Here is an 18,036-nt window from a genome sequence, read left to right on the forward strand (position 1 = left end):
GCTTGGAGTTTGTCATCCCACTGTTCCCTACCCTTTAAGAGAGGGCCAGTGCTGGACGGTTTCCAGCAGTACCTTCCATCCAGATCACTCCCTGGGGAGTGAAGGGTGCAAGGGATCAGCATCTCTGTGCATGGTGTTCTGATGACATTTGTACCCTGTCTGACCTCACAGTTGCCTCTAATATCCCATCCCTTCCCTTTCCTTGTGCATCCCTGCTAGGCCTGGTGCCTCTACTGTGAACTAGGCAGAAGGGAGGGGAGAGGGTCTTTGTCACCAAGGGGACAGGAATTTGCCACCATCCTGATACGTGCGATCCCTCCACCCTCTCCGCAGCTGGTGGTGGAGAGATGGGTTCCTGGGGGTGCAGGCACATCCTTCCCACCTGCCAAAGGACAGCATGGAAACAAAATGCATCTTGAGTGTGCTGCCTTGGCCACAGCCTCCCTGACCCAGCTGGGGTGGAGGTGTCCTTCCTTTGTTCTTGTCAGCTGGCACAAAAGCAGCTGATCCCGTTGAAAGAGCCGTGGGCCGGCAGCTCAGCAGCTTTGTGCTCCCACAGAGCTCTTTGTGCCGCACACATTAGGATCCAAATCCTGGATTAATGCTGGAAGCTGCAGTATTAGTGGAGCTCTGGGAGCTGGAGTTTGCCTTCATGGCAGACCTGGTTCACTCGCACGGAAGAAACTGAGAGCAGTGTGTGAAACCTGGGGCAGGGGGTGAGGACAGGAGGAGGAGGCTGTGGTCCACACACTGTTGGTGAGTGTCCCACTTCACTGGCCTTCCCATCACTGTGTGTATGGTGTCATTCAGGAGAGCTGAAAGCCCTGGGACCCCTGAGACCTGTCCCCTTTGGTGCAGGCTTTAGCAAGTGAACAGCCTGAGCAGCAGAGAGCTGCCTGGCTCTCCCTTGGAAACGTGGAAGCAATCAAGGCTGGGCCACAGCTGACAGCAGCACAGAACTGGGGGGCTGGCAGCCAGCTGGGGGCTGTGGATCCTACTCGACTGGGAGGGCTGGGGTGATCCCTGACTTCTCTCCTGCACAGTCAGCTGAAGCTGAATGTGCTTCTCTGCACTGGGGAACCTTGGGATCCTTTGCAGCTCCACTTAATGCTGGGTGTGCGTGTCCTCAGCTACAGCCCTCACACACTGCAAATGTGGGACTGTGCAAGAGGCTGCAGCTCTTTGAAACAGACCACCCCCATCCCTGCCACAGGCCAATCTTGCACCCTGATGGCAGAAGAAATTAATGGGCCTCAGCGGTTTGAAGCCACAGGGCTCCTTTTCCTGTCAGGAAATGGAGGCCTCATTCAGGGGTTTAATTCGAACATGGTCACCTCTCTCTGCATGCTGGTGTAGGCTCCCTGCAAAGCTGAAGGAAACAAGGAGAATGCTTTTGCCCACGTTACCCCACGGCTCAGCATTCCTTGTGGGAGTGGGCTGAGTTTGTGTGCCTCCCCAGGCTGCTTCCAACTGCCTGACCAGCCTCCTTGGCAGGGTTTGGGACTGCTGGAAGGCAGATGGAGGCTGTAGGCAGCCTCAGCACAACGTGCCTACAGAGTGGCCTCAGATGGATCCATTCCTCCTGCTCCTCTCCTAGGTAACAGATGAGTCACACTAGTAAGAAACTGTTTGAAGGCTTCCCAGTGAGCATTCCATCTTTTGGATGGAAACAGCTGATGCATGTAATTTATAAAGGACCTGCAAGTTCCCAAAGGGGCAGCTGGGGACTAGAGGAAAGGAGAGCTATATTTCTCTCCTTTCAGTAGTAGTTATGTTAGGGTCAGGAATCTGAAGGGCAAGTTGGATGGAATTCAAGTTCTGACCCTGTCTGAGTGGGGCTGCCACCCAGACAGTAGCTCCAGTGCTGGAGGCAGTCTGCTTAAAAAATGTGCATGACCCAAAGGATAGTGTAAGCCTGTCCAGAACTCCTGATCTCCTTCTCACTATGCCCTTCTGGTCTTAAAAGACAGCTTCCAAGGGTGCCATGTGCTGCTACCTGCTCCTTCATCTGAAAATACCGCTGTCAAGGGGAACTTTCTATGTCTACAGAACGTACCCATTTCCTAGAGGTGATCTGAATATATAACGTTCCATGGATTTGAGTGAGATAAAGCCTGAACTATTGTGAAAAAGGGGATTTGCTCTCATTCACTTAAGTGGTTTTTAAACCTTTATCCCTCATTACTTGTTTTAACAGACTGGGGATATCATAGAGCCTTTCCTTCTGTGTGTTGGTCAGCGTGGCACTGAGAGATCTGGACGTGCTGGCTCAGCTCCATAGAGCTGCAGATACCTGCCTTGGTATCACAACTGACTATGGCACGAAGGGAAACATGCTGAGTTGTGAGAGAGAGACAACACAGAGTGTTCCCTCTCTGCAGAGAGACTGTAGGTCACAAACACCCTGTCTGGAGCCATGAATAGAGGAAAAAATCAAAGAAAGAAAGAAGAAAACAAACCCCAGCACTCCCAGAACTTTCAGCTGTTGTGACAGGTGCTGTGGATGCAGATCTTCCTGCATCTGCCTGCAGGATACAGCTGGTCACTCGGGTTCAAGCCTTGGTACTGCTGTAGAGGGATGGTATTGGCAGTCACTACGTAGCAGACAAGAACGCAGAGAAATTGGTCTTGCCTGACATTGCTCATGTTACAGAACAGCTGGGCTACATCAGGTGCTCAGTGCCATGTCCAGTTGAGGTTTGAATTTCTCAAAGGATGGATAATCCTCAGTATTTTTATGTCCTCGTCCTCGCACTATGCTAATGAAGCAGCTTTTGTCCCAGTCCCCGCAGTGCCACAGAGATGTGCAGTGGCATTTCACTGAGGGGTTGGTTTCTCCTAGGATTGAGGCTGGGCATGTAACTTCCAAAGTGGTAAATGACAGTAAGACACAGGACAGCAATGTTTATGAAACCATCGCTTCCTGGACACACCACTCAGGATATCCTCACCTTTTTTTTGCCGTAAGTCCTTCCCCAGAAATAGCATCTTCAGGAAGAGTAATTGCACTTCTACTTGTGCTTTGATGAAAGATTGAATCTTTGGTGGATAATCTCTCTGCAAAAAAGAGCAAATGGTAAATGTGCTAAAGTGAATAGTCGCTGTCATTGTGACTGCCTGTCATGTGTTATCAGAGAAGAGTTGAGGAAGGGTCAGTGTGTTCTTGGCCAGGAAGGCTCACAGATGGTGAAGGGAATGAGCTCCACCTCCTCTCTTCTGTTTTAGGGAGACCTTTTGGAGGAAAGTCTTGCTCCTGGCACCATCTCTGGGAACAGCCTTGCAGACAGCTTTTGGGAGGATCTGTGGGTTGTGCCACCCTGCAGCCAAGAGGGCCTGGTGCAGGCAGACAGCATTTCTCTGCCCCCAAGTCATTCAATGTCTCTACCAGAAACCAAGACCTAGAGACAGGGCAGAGTTAAAGGAAAGAGTTGGAGTGGGAACATGAATAGAGTGCCTCTGTTACTGCCCTCCTGGTAAAAACCATTTCTCTATGTAGAGAGATAAAGACTGTTGTCCGAGGAAAAGACTCGGAGAGTTTTCTGAGACACGAGCTGAGCAAGCAGGGGGACCCCTGTTCTCCTTGGTCCCAGCAGAGCCATCCAGCCAGCTGTGCTTAGACAGGGATCTGCACCGGGGCTGTCTGCCTGGGGGAGAGATGTCTCCAGGACCTGTCCCTTTCCTGGCCAGGCACTGTGTTGGGAGCCTTTTGTTTGCCCTGCGTGGCTCCCCCTGGCTCCAGGAGTGTCCCTCCACAGCCTGGGACTGGCACAGCAGGGCAGAGAGATAAGCACAGCAGGCTTGTGCAGAGCAGCTGCTCCCTGGCAGGTGGGCAAGGAGAAGGGGCCTCTGGCAGCTTTGGCAAGTGTCGCTGGGCATGTGAAAGGTGGCTCTGAACAGAACGGAGTCGAGGCATTGTCTCTTCCCTTGTGGACTGCACACCGTTGTCCTGTGTGTGTGGTGCAGGGGAGTCTGTGCTCCAGCTCAGTGTGTGTCTGCCAATCTCGTTGTAGGGTTCAAAGCGAGTCCTGAGGTCAAATGAGTACGTCCTCCCGCCTGGGGGCCTGATGGAGACCGAGCTGGAGCTGACCTTCTCACTGCAGGTACCTGCTGTTGCCTGGTCCCCTGGGCTCCCTTACCTGGCAGTTTTCAGCAGGCACAACCTCAGGGCTAAGTGTGAAAGGCACAGCCTCTGTGGAGGGGCCTACTGTGGTTGGCCAGCTGCTCCAGGGATTGTTTTGGTGGGCACTGGGATTCAGAGGATGAGGGCTAGCTGCAGGTGGCCTTTGAGAGGCACCTCAAAGCTCAGCAGGTCAGATCCTGCTGGACATGAGCATGAATGAAGAGTTTTCTGCCTGTGTGTCATGCTGAGCCTTGCCCTCATGCCGCCATCTTCCGTGTGCTTCCCCTCCCCAGTACCCACACTTCCTCAAGAGAGATGGCAACAAGCTCCAGATCATGCTGCAGCGGAGGAAGAGGTACAAGAACCGCACCATCCTGGGCTACAAGACCCTGGCAGTGGGAATCATTAACATGGCTGAGGTACAGGCTGCTGGGAGCAGGGGACTCCCACATGGCCTTCCTGTGCCAGAGCTGGGCTGGTGGGCAGGGGCTCGTTGCTCTGAGTTGCTCAGGGAGCTTGTCTGTCTGTCTGTCCGTCTGTCCAGGTCATGCAGCACCCGACGGATGGCGGGCAGCTCCTGGGCCTGCACAGCAACATGAAAGATGCCAACATTCGGGTGGCTGAAATCAGCATCTACTCTCTGTCCAGTCAGCCCATCGACCACGAGGACGGGAACATCCCCTCAGGCCCTAAAATCAAAGCTTCAGGTGTGTTCAGTGCTCGGACCTGCAGGCAAGCGTTTGGGACACAGCTGACAGAGTGTGCCCCCAGCACTGCCAGTCCTGTCACCAGGACCATGATAGGCATCATGCTGAGCTGGGGCATTTGCTCTGTCTGCTTTCAGATCGCTCCCCAGACATTGATAACGACTCTGAGGAAGAGGATGACAGCTTCTCCTCAGAGCAGGAGGCCAGTGATGACGCTGTGCAGCCCCAGGTAAGGGAGGCCTGGCAAGATACCTTATGTCCTGGTCCTGTTGCTGGGGCAAGAGTCAGGCATTGAGGTTCTTGATCACCCTGAGCCCTCTCATCCCCTTGTAAACATTTGACATTGTTTCAGAGGGCTGAGAGCCGTAATACCTGACAGCAAAAAGAGCTTTGACAGCAGTGGGCTGCTGTCAAGTCCATGGTGAGGCAAGGGACTTTGGAGAGCCTTAGATCTCATCCATCTGTCTCTGGCGCTGCCTGGTCTGCAGCAGAAAACCCTACTGAGCCCTCTCCATCTTGCACCATGATTTTCTCCCTTCTCCCTGTGATAACAGGTCAGAGACTCCTCGCTGTCTGAGAGAGAACAGGGATTTTAGCAAGAAGTAGGTCTGAAAAATGGTCAGGGGTGGCAGACCCATGCCAGCCCTGTGATGAGCTGTGTCACTGCTGTTTGCTGTGCTCATTGTGGTGCCTGTACTCAAGGCCACAGAGAGCCCTGTGTGAGTGTGCTGAAGGAGCACAGGGACAAACCCCTGTTCAGGGCTGTTATCTGAGGGTAACTGGGGTTCTTGGGGCAGATTAGAGTGAAATGACACTGGATGACCAGTGTTTATACATCTGTGTGCCAGGTTTATTTCAGAACAACTTGGTTGCAATGGAAAGGGAGGAGGTATGTGGCCATTATTACCTGTAGTAATACAGTAGTGTAAAAGTGTGAAAATATATAAGAAAAAGAAAGAAAAGTAAAGAATCGATAAGAGTAGATATTGGAGAGGAAAAATATCACCACCCGTGCATTCAGGCTTGATAGTTGGTTAGTCAAAGCAATGGTCACAGTCTAGATGGAGGAAACCCCTGAAAGGGAGTTCAGTGGTTAATATACACTCAGGTTTAGGTGGGAATGCCCAGGTACCTCCCCTGGAGTGGGGCCTTCTACACTGTCTGATGTAACACCGTGGATTAGGTGCAGTCCTCTGGTGAGCGGCCTCAGAAATGAGTCTGGGGGTGCTTGGGGGGGTCTTTGATAGTTTGGCACCTTCTAAGACAGGAGAGTTCTCTCAGTTCAGTGTAGTTGGGCCAGTTATGCCCCATCAGAAGGGATGAATACCTCCAGGCCTAAGGGAGGGGAGGGATGGGAGAGGAAGTTTTACACCTGAGCCAGTTGTATAAGGGAGGATATTGGCCTGATGAAAAAAAGCATTATCCCACCCAGCAGGGTCTGCTTCTTGTGGCCTCTTCCTGTATCTGGCTCAGAACCCAGCTTGTTGCTAAGCTAAGGTTGGCTTGTCGTGGTCAGTCTCTGGTGATGGCTGCTCACCCCTCTGCCCTTGGGCTGTTCGGATGCAGATCAGAGGCTTCTCCACCACACATCCAAAAGTTCTTCTCCTCCCCTTCCATTTGCTGGGTCCCAGCAAAGCACACCTGCTGCTTTTGCAAATGGCCATTTGTTCAATCATTAACCATTATCATTTCAGTCTCTCACAAGGGTCCTCCAGATTACCTGTCCCATCGTGCTGGGTCGGTACATCAGGGGCCCATGTCTCTGGGAGGTGGGCATATTGTTAAGGCTAATCCCTGGAAAAGATGTTTTTTGTGATTTGTGTGCTGTGCTCTCTGAGCTAACTCTGGAGAGGGGAGAGCAGGAGAACAACACACGGGTCCTGAGGAGGCTGTGTCTCCTCTTAATCTTGCTGTTACGTTCTTCTCTGGAGGGGCCTGGGGACAGAAGTGCTGGGAAGGAAGGTCTGAAGGGGAACAGTGCTAAGGAGAGAGAGAGGTAGCAGAAATGAGAAACAAGGCTTTGGGAGCAGAGTGGATCAAAGCTTTTTAAAGTGGAGGGCAGATGTGGGTCAGGAAACTTTTAAGAGGTGCTGCTCCATGAACTCAGTTGTTCTAATGTACTGTGACTTTTTGCCTGCAGGATCTGTTTGATGAAGAGGAAGAGTTGAGGAAAACCAAGAAGGCCAGGAGGAAAATGAGCCGAACCCCATCAATAACCAGAGTAACATCAGCATTTACCACATGATCAAAGGGATGGAAGGGATTCGCTTTCTCCCCTCCCTGAAGGCAGTGAGGGCTGTTGGGAAGGGGGAATGCTGGCATTGGTGCAGAGCAGGGGAGAGAGCCTGTGGCTCTGAGAAGGACCGAAACTCTTGCCATTAACGAACTAGCTTGTTGCACAGAGCTGTATCTCAGTTGATGGTCTGTACTGTGTTCAGCCTGGCTTTGTAATCACACTGGTGATCTGTGTGCAACGTAGTTTTGACTTGCTGCTGCCACCTGGTCTCTTTCCTTTCTTGAGGAAGGTAGGCACAAGGAAAGCTGAACTCTTAGCAGCTCCTCTGCATGTCTGCAGAAGGGAGGAGCTGCTCTGCCAGACCCTTGCTCTCCAAACTTCTCATCCCTGTTGACTTCAGCCCTGCAGATCCCTGGCCACCTTCTTCCTGAGTTTGTTCCCCATCTCTTCTTGCTCAAAGGCAGTGTTGCTCAACCAGGTGGTCTGGGGAGAAACAGGATTTAAATGAAGTGCTATTCCAGCCTGTAGCAGAGAAAGTTCTTGCATCCTCCCTCGTGCCCAGACAGTGGCTTCTTGTGGAGTACAGAGGTTGTCCAAGTCCTACAGCAAATTTAAAGAGAGAGAACAATCATAGCTGACCTTAGACTTCTGGGACAGCATGTTAGAGAAGAGTAGTCATGGCCTGTATGTTAGTGAGCTTGGAATGTGGTTTGATAGTTTTTCTGAACTTTTTTTCTTCCCTTCTTTTGTTTTAGCAACCAAACTTCAAGCAGAAATTTGTGGCTTTGCTGAAGAGGTTCAAAGTGACAGAAGAGGTAAGAAATAGGAAATCTGCATGTGACAATGTCTCCTGCAGATGTGCAGGTGTCAGAGTGCAGGTTCCCACTCACTGGGAGCGCAAGGCTCATGAGCTCAGGGATGTGCCAAAGGTGGTGTGAGACATGGCTTTTCCAGAGCTTTGTGCCTCAAGGAGGCAGCTCTGAGCCTCGAGCTCAAATCAAAAAGCACCTTCCTGTTGTGGGGAGGTGCCCAGGGAAGAAGAGTGCTGTCACACACTGACTCTGCGCCAGGAGCTGGCGTTGCAGGAGCAATCCTGTCCACTGAGACTGCAGGCTAACATCAGCCTGCGCATGGCTTCTCTTGGGTGGCTGCCCAGGCTAAGTGTGTAGCACAGCCAGTAAAGGTCCTCCCAGGTGTCCTCACTGCCAGTAAGTGTGATGGGTGTCTGAGAGTCCTGTGGGTGTCGTGCTCATGGCACCCTCCTTTGGCCCAATGACAGTGTCACTGGATTTGCCTCCCCGAGGTGGGAACAGTGCCATGGTGGGACAGGCAGCCTGTACGTGCCTCTTGTGGGATGCAGCTCAACCCACGTCCCTTCACTGCTCTCTGGGCTCGGTCCCACAGGTCCTGGACTCTGATCCTGTAGACCAGACCCAGGAGGTGGAAGAAGACCTGGGCTTGCTCTATGACAGTCTGGAAGAGTGCAACAACAGTGACAGCGGCCCAGAGATCGAGGACAACGAGAGTGTGCACAGCACACCCAAGCCCACCCTGAGGTAAGGGTTGCAGGCAGTCCCTGGCCAGCAGCACAACCTATGGGATCTGGAGAGATGCTCTCCAACACCTTTTGTTGCTTGGGCTAATGCAGGCCTTGTCTTGTCTCCACTCCCATTACCATCTTCTGCTGGCACCACTGGCTCCTCACTCAAAACTGCCCAATAAATCTTATTTCCTTCACGTTTAGTCTCATTTTGCCTGCCCAGCATCTGGCACTGATCTGCTGGTAGAGTCCTATTTGATCTAAGCCCTGGCTGCTCCCAGCTCTCATATCTTTCTGCCAACAATCCTGGTGTTCTGTGGGCTCTCCACACTGAAGCATGCCTGTCTTTTGAGCACTTTGTGACTGCTTGGACCAGTCCTTGTGAGATGTGCATGTTGTGTTTCCACCCTGTGTGGGGATGTGACTAGCAACCATCAGCACTGTTCCTCACCCCGTTCTCCAGGCACTGGTGACTTGCTCTGCCAAGAACTGCTGGCTTAGCCCAGGGGTCTCCAGTGGATCATGCAGGGAAACCAGGCTTTGCTCTCATGTGGTCTGTGTTCACCTGGCCTCTCTGCTCATGGCTCTTGTGCTTTTGTGCTGTCTTTTTGTGAAAAGGTTGTCTTTTATTGTCTTTCTACTTGACTGTGTCATAGTGCACTGGGTCTCTTGTAGTCAAGCCAAGCTCACTTGGCATTGTTTCTATAGTTTTTATATATAGAATCATAGGATCATAGAATGAGTAGTTCGTGTCCCTGCTGAAGGTACTTAGCAAGAGTAGCAGGCATGGCTTCCCACAGACAAACTGTTTGAAATTAAATCTGCTGGGTTCTGGAAGCCGTGGGCCACTTGGGATAAAACAGGAACGTGATAGAAGTCGTGTTTTCCACGAACCCACAAGGCATTGTGGAGGAGAAAGCAGGCACGTGGGCAGCCTGCTTAAGTGATCTGCTTGGACTCCAAAAGTCTTTGATGGTCTCTCATCAAAGGAGACAAACGTGCTGTGGGAGAAAAGTAAAGGTCTTTGTGTGGTCAGATGTTTTATGTATATAAACTCTGTGAAACTGTAAGCAAAGTCTATTGGGAGTATTTAAATGTAAGGCCTCCATCCCGGTTCTGCAAGTGCCTCCTTGCAAACACGTGGTCACTGCAACAACGTTCCGGGGTGAGTGCTGGTTTGTGCTGGGGCCCACCATTACAGGCTTCCTGGGGTGTTTGATGCTGTTTCTGGAAGGACAGCCTATTGATTCATCCTGTTCATAAAGTGTCCCTGGCTTGGTTTGGTCTCTGGTGCCCCAATTTCTAGCAGTGCTGAGTGTGTCCCTTGAATTCACAAGGAAATACTTCACAAAATTCTGGGACTGTATTTTTTTTCTAAGGAGATGTAGAAGCTGCCTGCCAAGGTGTTTCATGTACATTTTGTGATCCCTGAGTGCTATGTAGCCTTCTCAGGGGGTAAACTGCAGCCCAGCCTGTAAAGTTGAGGTGATGCTCACGTTGGATTTCTTGTCATCGAACAGCCTTGCTGGACACTATAAACATCTCAGTGAGGGAATGGTGTGCAGCCCTTAACGGTGGGAAGTGGCTGGTGCCCTGGATTGGGCCAGTGGTGTGGGAGCTGATCCATTTGGTCAGCCAGGGAGCCCACACAGCGTCAGTTTGCTCCTGCACTGGGGCAAAGCTGGAGCTGGAACTGAGGCTGTTATGCAGGACCTCAAGTCAGACCTGTTGATTGAAGGTCAAAGGTGAAGGAGCAAGTGTCTTCATAGGTGGCTGGGAAAATGGATGGGACAAGGGGCGCTAAATTCATTCAGAACAGAAGGGCTGGGCTTTACCTAAATCTCAGCATGCTGAGATGTGGGCTCAGTCATGCCTGTAGGAGGAGAGCCTTTAAACTGCAGGAAATTGCAGAAGAGCTCTGTGCTTAACGTGGTGTCCTCGAGGGATGAAAGCTTCTGAATTGCAAGTGAGAGAGGGCACAAACAAACACAGCTTTCATGGGGAAGGGGGAGACAGCCCAATTCAGATGGAGTGTTGAAAGCCAGAGGAAGTATAATACAATCTAGACACATCCAGTATCTAGGGGAAAGGAGGGAATGAAGATATCTCTTTGTGATGCCAGTGGCACCAAGGGTATGTCACATTCTGGTGGGATTACTTGGGACAGTATAGAGGAGTATGGAGGAGATGCTGATTGAGGGGTGATCTGTTAAAAAATCTGCATGTTTTCCTGGTTTGACCCTTAAGTTACTAATGTAGTGTGTATGAATTGTATTTCTGGCTGAGAAAAGGAAGTGTAGAGTAATGACTGTACAGAGTGGTGACAATGCCTGAGATTTTGTAGCAGAGAATGGAGGGGAAGAGAGAGAAGAAATATGTTAGTAAAAGGAGATGTAATTTATACCAGTGTGGCCTGGAGAAAATGTCTCACCAGGGCACTATTGTGACTCTAAACCTGAAGCAACTGGTCCCAGAGCCAGTGAGGGGAAAATCAAGCCTTGAGTTTTCCCAACCGGTGTATAAACACTGCTGCTGAAGAGCTGCTGTGTGTGGGAACCATCACTTATTTGCAGAGGTGGAGTGTCCTTTCAGGAGCAGTAAAACGTGACAAACACTGTTGTGCCTGACAGTACAGTGTGCTGTATACAAATGAGGAAGCGTGCTAAAAGGAAAATAGAAGGAGCAGGCAGGATGTTCAGAGGTCTGGAGGTATCCTGCAGGAAGCTGGAGGTTAATCCTGATGAGAAAAGTGAAAAACAATGGAAAGAAACTCTGATAGAGTACTAACAGAAGATCTTCTCTGTATCTTATGCCTCAGTGGCCGTCCCTGGAAACCTGCAACCTCATAGCCCCGTCTGCACACTAGGCACATCAGGAGAAACATTTCCTGGCAGTTAATGAGCCCACCCACAAAGCTTAGAGGGGATGTAGCTCTGATCTCCTGCAGCAAAGTCACACATTGCAGGTGGATTCTGGTTGCTGTAAAGGTCCTGGGAAAACAGGCAGTGAGATCCAGTGGTAGACCTCACTTGTTTCCTAAGGACTGGTCTTTGAGCAGCCCACAGGCTGTGAAAGGGGTCCTTGGCAAATAAATAATGTGTGGGAAAAGGGGAAGCAAAGGTGGGAGCTCACACTGTAGTGTCAGAGAGTGTCCTGGCTTCCTCAAGAGAGTTCCTGTGTGAACTATGGTGACTTGAAAACAGGGCCTTGGAGCTGCACTGGGCAACTCTATAAAAATGTCAGCTCAGAGACTGAAAACTTGACAAATTTAAGTACAGTTCTATCTGAGGTGTGGTTCTGTGTGCAATACTGAGCTCTTCAGAGCCTTGGGAAAGGGGAAGACAGAAAGGGAAGGTGAACACTGCAGCTGGAAGTGTGCAGGAGCAGCAGGCAGAGGCAAGGAGCAATCCCTGGAAAAGGGGAAGCAGAGGGGAAGGCAGCAGAAGTCTGTGGAAGCTGTGATGGTGCAGAGGAGGCAGAGAGCTTTAGTGGCCCACTGGAGTTGTGGTGTTCACAGACACCACGTACCAGTGAGATGGGGCACAGTGGCAGCTCCTCAGCTGCACTGCAGGGGAAGGGAACCTCCTGAGGCAGAAGGCACCAGGAGACCCTGCCTGCCGCTCCCCGAGGTCACGGGGGCACTGCTGGCAGGTCTGCTCCTCGGCTGGGCATCAGACAGACACTTGTCTGGCCTGTGTCCCACTGAGACCTCTCCACAGAGCTCTGTGCTTGGGACAGGCCGGTGGGGGTGTGCTGGGGTCGTGGTGACTTTGTTCCTCTCTTATTCCTGCCTTTTTCTCTCCCGTCTGTCTGTCTGTCCGTCCGTTCGTCTGTCTGTTTCTCTGCAGGCGTTTCTTTGAGGGAGTCTCTCATTCTGGTTCCCAGACTGAGATCGGCAGTCTGCACAGCCAGAAAGGGCAGGACCAAGAGTCGGGCAGCCCTGTGAGTTACACCACCACCACCACCTCTTGCCCCTTTCCCTCCCCAGCCAGCCCAGCACCCCACAGTGCCCGCACTCTGAGACCACAGCTCCCGGCGCGCCTGCCTGGGGCCGCTCCTTTCCTTCTTTCCTCCTCTTTCTCCCAGCGCAGGCAGACAGGTAGCGATGGGGGGCATCCTCTGGGGCCGGTCCCAAGGTGCCCGACTCCCCTGTGGGAGCTTGTGTTCTGTGAGGCCAGGCATGGGTCACTGGCAGCTGCCCTGCACAGCGTGCTCCATCCTGCTCTGACCCCACTCCCTGTCCCCCAGGGCGAGGCAGACAAGCGGAAGCCAGGAGCACAGCGACCGCAGGAGGAGCCAGGAACGGAGGTCCCTGCAGTGGTGAGTCCAGCTGTGGGATGTGGAGCTCTCTCAAAGCCCAGCCTGCTTTCTGGAGTTCCGAGGGGCCCACCAGGCTGGGAGAAGGGCTGGGAAGACAAGTAGATTGTGCTGGAGAGCAGCAAGAGTTGAAGGAGTGTTAGGGGGGTCTGCAGGACGTGCGAGACCCTGCAGCCTGGGCTCTCCAGGAGGGCCGGCAGGCCTCTGTCAATGATGGGCACCCGTGGGTGCAGGGCTGCTCCCTGCTGGAGCAGGGAGAGCAGAGTGTGTGACGTGACTCTGTGTGGCCCTCAGGAGCTGGCGGCGGAGGAGTCGTGTTCCCGGCTGGCCCCCGCCGAGGCTGCCCTGAGGGAGGGCAGCGCGGACAGACTGGCCCAGCTGGGCCCTGGCACCAAAGCCGAGCTCCCCAGTGCCGTGTCCCCCAGGTAAGGCAGCTCTGTGCCCCTCCCAGGGCTCAGCGAGCCCGCACTGCCTCCCTGAACTGAGTAGGGGTTGGTGGAGATGAGATTTCCTCAACAGTTTTGCCTCTCCTGCTTGTCCTTCACAGCAAGGCAGAGAGCAAACAGCTGTGGCGTCCTCGCAGCACCTCGGTGAAGGACCGGCAGAGCTCCAAGGGACAGGGTGGCCGTGCCAGCAGCCTGGACAGTGAGAGCTCTCCAGACTCGTGGCACAGCACCCAGGTGAGGCCCTTGGGAGCCGTCCCACTCGGAGGCTTCTCAGTCAAGAGCTCTGCCAGGTCTTCAGCCATGGGCAGTGTCCGGGGGGGCTGGCTGGGGTTCACCTTTGTGGCGATGCTGTCGCAGGTGCCTCGGAAGTCTGTTTATGATCAGCTGAACCAGATCCTGGTGTCAGACGAGCAGCTCCCCGAGAGCATCGTGCTGGTCAACGTGGCTGAGTGGCAGGGCCAGGTGAGTAGGTGTGGTGGGAGCTGGGTGCATGCAGGCAGCTGTAGGCAGGGTGGGTTCTCCCAGTCGTAGCAGCGCCTCCTCTCCCCCAGAGTGGCCCTTCCTTCAGGGAGATAATGCATTTACAGGGTGCTGAGCCACACACACGAGTCAGGTGTGTCTCCTCCATCACACAGCAACACTGGATCCTCAAAGTATGATGTCCTGATCAGTCCCAGAAAGGCTGGCTAGCAAACTGTGCCTTAGGCCCTCACCGCTTGCTCCTGCCTCCCAGGAATCCCATGGGTCAGAGCTTTGTTGGATTCCCTGGCAAAGGGCTCCCCTCCTCTGTGGGCACCAGGCCCTGGGAAGCAGCAGAGGTATTTCCCCCTGCGAGATGGAAGTATTACCTGCCACTCCCAGGGAGCATTAACTACATCATCAGAGCCGGGTGGGGTGTGAGGACAGGCCCAGCCCCTGACAAGCACTTGCCTCCCGCATGCCTGGTGCTCTAAAGCTAAAGGTGAGCAAGGAAATGTACATGTGTGCAAACGTGCACTTAGATGAAACACCTGTGAGACCCCTTCAGGATCCTGCAGCTACATCTGGCATCCAGAAACGGTGCTGGAAAATTTGAGGTGGAAGAAAGGGCTTAGTGAGAGGCAGTGGGGTCTTGACTCAGGCCATGCATTCTTGGCTTGTTCCACTTGTCCTGGACAGGGAAAAACGGGTCAATGCCCACTCCCAGAACCAGTCTCCTTGTCTGTCTTGACTGCCTGTTTTGCCACTGTTAAACTGCATGCAGTCACCTGGAGAGACACAAGGATTTTGGAGAGCCACAGTGGGAGAGAGCAAGAGGAGGGAATGAGGAGAGGCAGAGTGAGCCTAGAGCTGGGTCCTGCTGTGGGGTGGCAGAATTTAAATCAGAAGGTCCTGGACCAAGCTGCTTATTTCAAGGAACACAGCCTGGTTCTTGGGGCAGTTTTGCCCTTGCCACAGCAAGGGTGGTGACTGCTGTGCTCAGAGGTGAGAGCAGGCAGCTGGCTGGCCCCTGGAGCAGAGCTGGGGGGAGCGGGGATGCCCAGGATGCAGCAGTGAGTGACCTGATGGTTTCAGCCTACGGTGGCATGGGTGGACACAGGTGTCCCAGCTCTAACCCAGGGGGTGTGGGACCCAGGGCAGGCGTCGGCGGGTGCTGGGCAGCACAGCCCTGCCTCCAGGTGCCTTAACCTGAGCTCTGTGCATTGGCAGTACGTGAGTGAGCAGCTCCAGGCGCACAAGCAGCTGGTTGTGTCCACCTGCTCCGTGGCAGACATCCAGGCAGCCTTCAACACCACGGTCTCCCGCATCCAGCGATAGTGAGTACAACTTGGGTCAGCCTGGGGCCATTGGATGGGCTCAGAGACGGGCTGGGTATGGCCCTGGCTCCCCAGGGCTCACTAGGGCCCTTTGGGATTGTGGACACTATTATAGGAGCAGGTGTATGCCCTGGGGAGAGTGGGGGGTCCAGCACTGCTTTTGCCCTTGGCAGTGCACGCCAGGCTGGATGTTGTCAGCAATGGGGTTTTGTCAGCTGGCCTGGCAGATCCTGGCCCCTGGCCCGCCTGCTGAGCCACTGCACTTCACTCACCATCTCCTTTTCCTTTGGCAGCTGTAACTGTAACTCCCATATGCCTCCCCCAGTGAAGGTGGTGGTGGCAGGGGACCAGAGCTACCTGAGTGTTGTCCTCCGTTTCTTTGTGGAGCAGCTGGCCAGCAAGACACCCGACTGGCTCAACTACCTTCGCTTCCTGCTTGTCCCACTGGGTGAGAGCCGTCAGGAGCCCAGCCCCGGGGCTGTCCTCTCCCGCCTCCCCGGGCTCCCCTGCCTGAAGCCAGCACTGCCCTTCTCCCCTGCAGGCTCTCACCCTCTGGCCAAGTACCTGGCCTCGGTGGATAACAAGTACAGCACTCTGTTCCTGGACACGGCGTGGCGGGAGCTGTTCAGCAGGGCTGAGCCGCCCACCGCAGGTGAGGAGCGGGGCAGGCTGGCAGCAGCAGTGCCCTGAGGGGAGCCCAGCTGCCATCCAGGTCCCCGTGGCTCTTTGTGCCCGCAGACACTGTGGACATAGCAGGCCGTGTTGCCCAGTTCATCGCTGGAGCCAGCCTCTCTCACCAGCTGCCCATCTCTGAGGCCATGCTGACCTACAAGCAGAAGAGGTGAGTGTGGCCCCAGGGTGCCTGTCCTGCCTCGTGCAGCCCTGGTCTGGGACGTGCCCAGGACAGGAATGAGGGACACGGGACAAGTGAGTGAGGGCCCTGCATTCCACTGACGGGCAGCATGGTGCTGAGGGGAGCTGGAGTCCCACAGTGAGAGGCCCACAGCACCATTCCCTGCCACCTCCCGGTGTGCTTGGCCCCTCCAGTAGCTGTGGCTGTGACAGCCCCGATGGTGGGACCAGCTGCCAGGGCTGGGATGGGCTGGGTGGGGCTGCAGGCTGGTACTGTGCTGTCCGGGGGTTGATGCTCATGTTCCAGCTGCACTCTCACCTCTCCCTTCTCTTGGTTTCTGGCACCCAAGGAAGAGAAGCCTCTATTTTGATTTTTATATCAGGTATTGGCTTGTGCTTGCTGTGCCGCTGCCTGGCCCCTCCCCACCTTTCCCCATGTGCGTCCACCCCTCTTGCTGTGCAGAGGAGCCCTGACCCCACAGAGGGGCAGGGCTGCCCTCCCGCATGCAAGCCCCTTCCCAGCACTGGAGGGGACGACTCCTCGCCTCCTTGTGTGGTGTGCCCTGTGCTGCCATGTTGGGGACAGGGGCTCTCAGGGGAGGGAGGGCAGAGGAGATGGTCCTAGTGGATGTGAGCCAGCATTGACCCCGCGAGTGCAGGGCTGCCTGGGCACAAGGTTAGTAGCCGCACAGCAGCTGGTGCTCAGCACACCCAGACCCTGACCAGCCTCTCTTCCTTCCGCAGCCCCGACGAGGACTCGTGCCAGAAGTTTGTCCCCTTTGTGGGGGTGAGTTGAGGGGCCAGCAGGGGCTGAGGGGAAAGATGCAGTGCACAGTCCTGCTGATGCTGGGTTTCCTCTGGTTTGTGCTTGCAGGTGGTGAAGGTGGGCCTGGTGGAGCAGTCTTTCAGTGCCTCCGGTGAGTCCCTGGCAGTCCCCAGCTCTCTTCCCCACAAGGGGGAGGCCCTTGTTGGTGTCCCCCAAACCCTCAAACCCACGCTTTTCCCCCGCAGTGGACTCGGATGATGCCACAGTCTGCACCCCATCCCTGCTGAGCTCAACCCCAGCCTCCAGTGCAGCTGTTCCCTATGGCAAGGAGACCGTGAGCACCCCGCCGCCCTCCCCGTCCGTCAGCAGCGGCCTCTCGGGTGCTGGGTAAGAGAGCAAGGCCCTCAGCTCAGGGGGGAGAGGAGCAGGGGCACCACCTGCGTGCTGCATGTGTGCCGTGTTGCCCAGGTCTCTGAGCCCTGGTGTGGAGGTGATGGGCCTGCAGGTGGACTACTGGACAACACAAGGGCTGGACAGGAAGAAGGAGGGTGAAAAGCGGGAGATGGGCATCAAGAACACGCTCAAGAGCAACTTCCGCTCGCTCCAGGTCAGCCGCATCCCCAGCACAGGGGAGCTGGTGCCCCCCAGCACCATGGCCATGACCGTGGTCACCAAGGAGAAAAACAAGAAAGGTAACCAACTCTGGGGGGCTCTCTGCCTCTGGGGCCACGGTCCTTTGGGAAAAGGGTGGGGGGACCCTGCAGGAGCAGGGGCAGGGGCGGAGACATCCTAACAGTGGTCCTGTCTGGCCTTGGTCCCCAGTGATGTTCCTGAGCAAGAAACCAAAAGAAAAAGACTTGGAACCCAAAAGCCAAGTCATTGAAGGGATCACACGCCTCATCTGCACAGCCAAGCACCAGAACACCATGTTGCGAGGTGAGGGCAGACCCCAGGTCCCCTTGGGGCTGTCGTGGGGCAGACCCCAGGTCCCCTTGGGGCTGTTGTGGGGCAGACCAGGCTGGCTGTGGTAGGGCTGTGCCTCACTGCACCCTCTCTTCTCAGTCTCCATAGATGGGGTGGAGTGGAACGATGTCAAGTTTTTCCAGCTGGCAGCACAGTGGCCAACACACGTCAAGTACCTCCCCGTGGGCATCTTTGGCTACTCGAAGAATGTGTGAGACATTGGGGCATCCCTGGAATGGAGCTGCAGTGGGTTGCAGGAGGAGACAGGGAGCTGGACATGCTCTTGTCCCCAT

General features: G+C 54.5%; 1 protein-coding gene across 2 annotated transcripts in view; it reads left to right on the plus strand.

Annotated features, from left to right (window-relative positions):
• The window catches only part of LOC136286258 (phosphofurin acidic cluster sorting protein 1-like), a 48,159-nt gene extending 30,201 nt beyond the window's left edge, over positions 1-17,958 (plus strand). Inside the window, exons 3-25 of one of the 2 annotated variants that reach the window (XM_066177623.1) lie at positions 4,011-4,100; positions 4,414-4,539; positions 4,665-4,827; positions 4,965-5,056; positions 6,968-7,048; positions 7,819-7,878; positions 8,468-8,619; positions 12,452-12,545; positions 12,852-12,923; positions 13,215-13,345; positions 13,468-13,600; positions 13,724-13,828; positions 15,056-15,162; positions 15,456-15,610; positions 15,704-15,814; positions 15,901-16,003; positions 16,365-16,397; positions 16,759-16,801; positions 16,889-16,931; positions 17,026-17,167; positions 17,249-17,472; positions 17,603-17,716; positions 17,843-17,958. In XM_066177623.1, coding sequence (XP_066033720.1) covers positions 4,011-4,100; positions 4,414-4,539; positions 4,665-4,827; positions 4,965-5,056; positions 6,968-7,048; positions 7,819-7,878; positions 8,468-8,619; positions 12,452-12,545; positions 12,852-12,923; positions 13,215-13,345; positions 13,468-13,600; positions 13,724-13,828; positions 15,056-15,162; positions 15,456-15,610; positions 15,704-15,814; positions 15,901-16,003; positions 16,365-16,397; positions 16,759-16,801; positions 16,889-16,931; positions 17,026-17,167; positions 17,249-17,472; positions 17,603-17,716; positions 17,843-17,958 — 2,490 coding nt within the window. The remainder of the gene's footprint in view (positions 1-4,010; positions 4,101-4,413; positions 4,540-4,664; positions 4,828-4,964; positions 5,057-6,967; positions 7,049-7,818; positions 7,879-8,467; positions 8,620-12,451; positions 12,546-12,851; positions 12,924-13,214; positions 13,346-13,467; positions 13,601-13,723; positions 13,829-15,055; positions 15,163-15,455; positions 15,611-15,703; positions 15,815-15,900; positions 16,004-16,364; positions 16,398-16,758; positions 16,802-16,888; positions 16,932-17,025; positions 17,168-17,248; positions 17,473-17,602; positions 17,717-17,842) is intronic. The other variant, XM_066177624.1, reaches the window with a different exon arrangement.
• The last annotated feature ends 78 nt before the right edge of the window (positions 17,959-18,036 follow it).

This window comes from Chamaea fasciata, unplaced genomic scaffold (genome assembly GCF_029207755.1).
Source record: "Chamaea fasciata isolate MVZ Bird 193981 ecotype frontalis unplaced genomic scaffold, bChaFas1.0.hap1 SCAF_3, whole genome shotgun sequence".
NCBI lineage: Eukaryota > Metazoa > Chordata > Aves > Passeriformes > Sylviidae > Chamaea > Chamaea fasciata.